The sequence below is a fragment of the Lathyrus oleraceus genome, chromosome 7 (assembly GCF_024323335.1).
Source record: "Lathyrus oleraceus cultivar Zhongwan6 chromosome 7, CAAS_Psat_ZW6_1.0, whole genome shotgun sequence".
NCBI classification, from domain to species: Eukaryota; Viridiplantae; Streptophyta; class Magnoliopsida; order Fabales; family Fabaceae; genus Lathyrus; species Lathyrus oleraceus.
This window is the reverse complement of record NC_066585.1, coordinates 226,953,872-226,958,574: the sequence shown is the minus strand read 5'-3', so window position 1 is coordinate 226,958,574 and position 4,703 is coordinate 226,953,872. Positions and strand designations below refer to the sequence as shown.

At 35.4% G+C, this 4,703-nt stretch overlaps 1 protein-coding gene across 3 annotated transcripts; it reads right to left on the bottom strand.

The window, feature by feature from the left end:
* Positions 1-345: 345 nt before the first annotated feature.
* Positions 346-4,234, bottom strand: LOC127101068 (protein NARROW LEAF 1). Of its 3 annotated transcripts, none has more exons than XM_051038394.1 (6): positions 3,984-4,234; positions 2,715-3,221; positions 2,223-2,366; positions 1,887-2,127; positions 1,206-1,706; positions 346-1,116 (listed from the first exon to the last, which is right to left on the bottom strand). In XM_051038394.1, exons 2-6 carry the CDS (start codon positions 3,207-3,209, stop codon positions 707-709), a joined length of 1,791 nt encoding a protein of 596 aa, XP_050894351.1. In that variant the 5' UTR covers positions 3,210-3,221; positions 3,984-4,234; the 3' UTR covers positions 346-706. The 3 variants fall into 3 exon arrangements, with proteins under 3 accessions (XP_050894351.1, XP_050894350.1, XP_050894353.1); XM_051038393.1 differs by having other exon boundaries at positions 2,715-3,231; positions 3,984-4,233; XM_051038396.1 differs by lacking the exon at positions 3,984-4,234 and having other exon boundaries at positions 2,681-2,829.
* Between the last annotated feature and the right edge of the window lie 469 nt (positions 4,235-4,703).

The window sequence follows — 4,703 nt, the reverse complement described above, 5'->3', positions numbered from 1 at the left end:
GTTAAGCTCAACTAATTCAATGATGAGCTAACGTAGTAACCAGCCAACAACTGATAAAAATCTGAACATTTAGACTTTAAATTGTGATCTAGGTAACAGTTACAATCATAAATTACACAGAAAATTACAGTTATACATACACATGATTCAACCTCAATAGAGGTTGCATAAACAACAGAAATAATTATGTCAGCAATCCAAATTATTTTATATCCAACAGCTCGAATTGCCTTGAACATAAACTTATCAACAATCCTGTAAAAATATAAAAGTTCAAACTAGGGAATATTAAAACTGGAAACTTCTGAAAAAAAAAGTATAGGGGTAAAATTTCCATGGCAAAAATTTGAAGCTCAACAAACATGTTTTACATTCCTATAAATTACAATAGCTGTTGCCCTCTCAAGAGTGCTTATGATACAAAGTCTACAAGTGGTATATAAATAAAAGATTCATATAACACAGTTAAATGGCCTCTTTAAAATATTACGTAGCCCACAAGGGACTAATATCATCACCTTATCAAAACATGAAAAGAAAAAGAAAAAGAATTTAATGCACGAGTGAACCTTGTTTATTTCTTTTGCTTTCGAAACACCGCATATTAGAGGCCTTTGCTTTTCTAATACGGCGAGAATAACGCAATCGAGAGTCGCTTCGTTGAGTGTATGAGCTGCATTTTACTTTGGCTTTAACCCCTACTGCTTTAATTCTTTGAATGTTTTCTTCTCTTCGCTTCAGGTTCTCCTAAATGCAAGGAAACAAAATTGTCTTCTTCAGGTTCATTCTTAAGTTCAGAGAGACTCTTGAATTCCGAGTCTTCTTTTAGGTAGCTTTGATGAACTGGAGATTTTCCTGCATAACTTGTCGATATGAACTGGTGTTCTACATTTGGAACTGTTTCAATCTCATTTCTGATATGAAATTCACAGGGCCTTAATGATGGTTTGACTATCTTAGATGGTTCTTCTTCGACCGGAACTTGTTGCATATTCAAACAAAAAGGCTCAAAGCTCTCTTCAAGCCTTTCTTTTATTGGCACAGTTGGAGATGATTCTCCAACAGTAGAACTACCAATTCCTGCAGTAGAACCGTTCCTGTGCTCTTGTGCCGCAGCTAAAATACAATGGAAGAGATGGCAAGTCAGCTGTGGATGATCAGTGAATAATTAAATGGTTTGGAAATTAAATGTTACAGAAACAAACCGTGGAGTGCTGCATTTGTTGTTACGAGATCTAATTCAAGGAGATCAAGAAGCCGGCCAAGGTCAACACCACTTGTCCAATTCTCAGGGGGTTGACCAACTCTTAGTTTCAAACGACCCCGGTTAGCTGTCCCTCCCCAGATAATGCCAACAGGGCGTGGCTTCTCCCGGTTCTGACCAGTTAATAGAATGAGGCTTCCACTGTCACCTTCTAGGTCAAATGTCTGCTGGTTCTCACCGACGACAAGAAAATCGGTGAGAAAACAAATACCTTTCTCATCATTATATTCGAGGGCATAGGCCATTATAGTTCCTGTAGTCAAACCAGAACTTCTTCCAACTTTAATCACCTGCCTACCAATAAGACTGTTGATTGGAGACTGCAAATCTATGACGTGGACTTCACCAATATCTCCCACACCTCTTATAGATGTAATTACGTTGTTCATATTAAAATCTTCTGCAAATGGGATGAATGCACCATCAGCTCGCACAAATGTTTCTGCAAGATAACAAAATTTTGAAAGCATTAGAAAGAGTTTGACATGTCACTGTGGAAAGATACTTAACCATAAAACCATTATTACACCCCAAAGCCTGCGTCTGTAGGATCAAAAGTATGAATTCTGAGCATTCCCTCAGGAAAAATATTAATGACGATTGCAATTTGAAAACAAGTTACCTGGGTTTGTTCCAGCAAAAATGCCGTACCAAAGATCATCGGTAATAAACGATGTTGCTCTCTCAACTGCACCAAGATATACACCGGGTCCAAGACTGGGTGGCAACGGATGAAACATCTTCTGGTTTGGATAGTCCAAATCAACAGCTACATGTCGATTTGTAAGAAAACCAACTTCTCGACTTCCTGTCCGGCTTCTGACAATAGCACCCAAGGTTCCATATGTCTCTTGACTTGCAACCTTCAAGGGTAAGAACTTGAAATAGTTATAAACAAAAAGCGGAAAAATTATCACCAAAACTTGCATTAGAAGTTGATTCATGTGAGCAAAATAACCTGAGAACCAGAGCCAACACATGAATCACTTCCCCTTAAGCCATCAGCAAGCTCTGTATATAATTGTTCTTTAGGAGTTTGTGCAGGTGCACCATAATAGGAGAACTCCACAACATCCACATCACACCAAACACCTCCTGGCCCCTGTTTAGAAAATTAAAAAATGATTTAAACTTCATCAAATAGAAAAGGTTCATCAAAGATTAGACCAAACTATATACCATAAAAAACAGATATAGTTCCTATATGGCTTTAAGATGCTATTTTTACAGATAAATGGAATTTATAATCAGTTAAGGTTATCACTAATAAAGAAGTTGTTTGTTTTCCAGCAGTCTATAAAACCTATCAATCAAATTAAATTACTAAAAGAAAAGAAGAAAAACTGTGTAGTGTATTAAAATGAATAATAATTGAATTGAAAAGTTTAATGAGAACCACTAAAGCCATGTAGAAACCTGCAACATAGCCAGAAGAACCAAAATTCCCCACCTCAAGGGCAGCAGGTAGGCACTGAACATGGTTGAGCCATTGCCTATGAACTTTATGCGCAACAAAGACAAGAATCGCTGGAATATCAGTCAAAACACCTCCTCTGATCCGAAATCCAATTGCAGTGCCAAGACTGAATCGCCGTAATATCTTACTATGAAATGCCCTAATAGTCATAAGTTCAAGCAAGGTAGTAGCCTGTTGTCCTGTCGGCAACCGACCCAAGGTTTCAGGTAGCACTCCCTTTTGAAGGTTTCCAAAATAGTTGGCCCTGTCTTCTGCTGCGTCATTCCAGCGACTCAAGGTGGGCCAAGAAAAGTAGGCTGCATTGCTCTCAGAATGCTGAACACCAACTGCAAAAGTTTGCAACTGTATAGGGCTGGACGAAGGATTACGGTGACCATAGTAGTTTCTTTCCAGGTCCAGGGCTGACTCCTCCGATTGGGTTGATCCAGAATGGTGAACAACTCTCAAGTCCAAATGATTCCGATTCATCTGTCAGCTCTCCTACATCACACTAGTGTAGCTTACATATCAAAAACTCAGATCCAGTTATGGATATCAAAATACCCCATTTCATGTTATGCTCAAATTTAACTGACTTTTCAATCAATAAAAAAGCTTCAACCTAGGTGGATAAAATTCTTCAGAGAGTATATGACTTCTAGGAATTAAGTTGGTAGTTATATCAGTTTTCAGGATTTGATCAAAAGTAAAAGGTCAAGTCAAAGTAAAACTCATCTGCATAAACAAAACCTAACAAGTAAAAGGGTGTCTGCATAAAATCAACAAACAACACATAAAAGCAAAACCAACCCCGTTTTGAACCGGAAGCTCCAAATCAAAAGGCATGAAAAATACAAACTATATCTGACATATAGATGATTTAGCAAGTTCATCTATTGCAAAGTCCAACCCAACTCTAGAAATTCAATTCATTCCTTCATATGAGGATAGACATAAAATAAAATCTGTCAAAAATAGCAACTAACTGAAAAATTAGAACAAAGTTTTAGCAAAATCCTCAAGTAACACATACAAACCAAATCCATAAGAAGAAAAGGATAAGAAATTTACAAATCCTCGTGAGGAGACCCAGAAAGTGGCTCAAAACACGGGTAACAAAAAACGGAACAAAGAACAAACAGTAGGTGTGCAAGAGAAAAGAACAAAGGAACGGTAGTAGGTTTTAAAAAGAAACAAAACGCAACCCATTAAAAAGGGTTGTGAAAAGAAACAATCTTGGAGGTTGAGTGAGAGAAAACTGACCGAAAGGCAATGTTGTTGGAGGTAGAAAAATGGCGTGGAAGAAGAGAAGGTTGAAGGTTTTCATGCCCTAGTAGTAGTACATGAAAATTCCCTTCCAATCATTTATTAGAATAAGATTTAGAGACAAAAGAGAATCACAATTGAATATGGGGGCATTAGCTAACAAGCTTCCCCTCCTCAGTGATAGTGATGATCATAACAATATTTGTGGATTGTGAAGAAGCATTCATTCATTAATTATTAATATATCTATATATAGAGACTTTTTCTTGGGATACTAATTTTTGAGTCTATAGGGATTGCATAGTATAGAGGTTAAAAGTTCATCCCTAAAATAGACATTATTTTTTTCTATTTTTTTTTAAACTTTTTTTATATTAATTTATAGTAATTTTTATAAACTAGTTTAAATATATTTTAATTTAGAATTTATAGTTTAATATTCTCTCTCTATTTTATTCTAATTACTTAAGAATATACTCCCTCCAATCTTATTTTCACTTTTTATTTATCTCAAAATAATTATCATTTTACAATATCAATACAGTATTTATCATTATTTTTTTATTATTATATCTTTATTTATTAATTTTTAATTTATCCAACCATTTTTTTAATTATAATTAATAGAAGTATTCTAGTAAATATATTAGTTTTATCATCAAAACTAACATATCCAAATATTTTTTTAAGGATCATGAATTGTTCAAATAAGATATT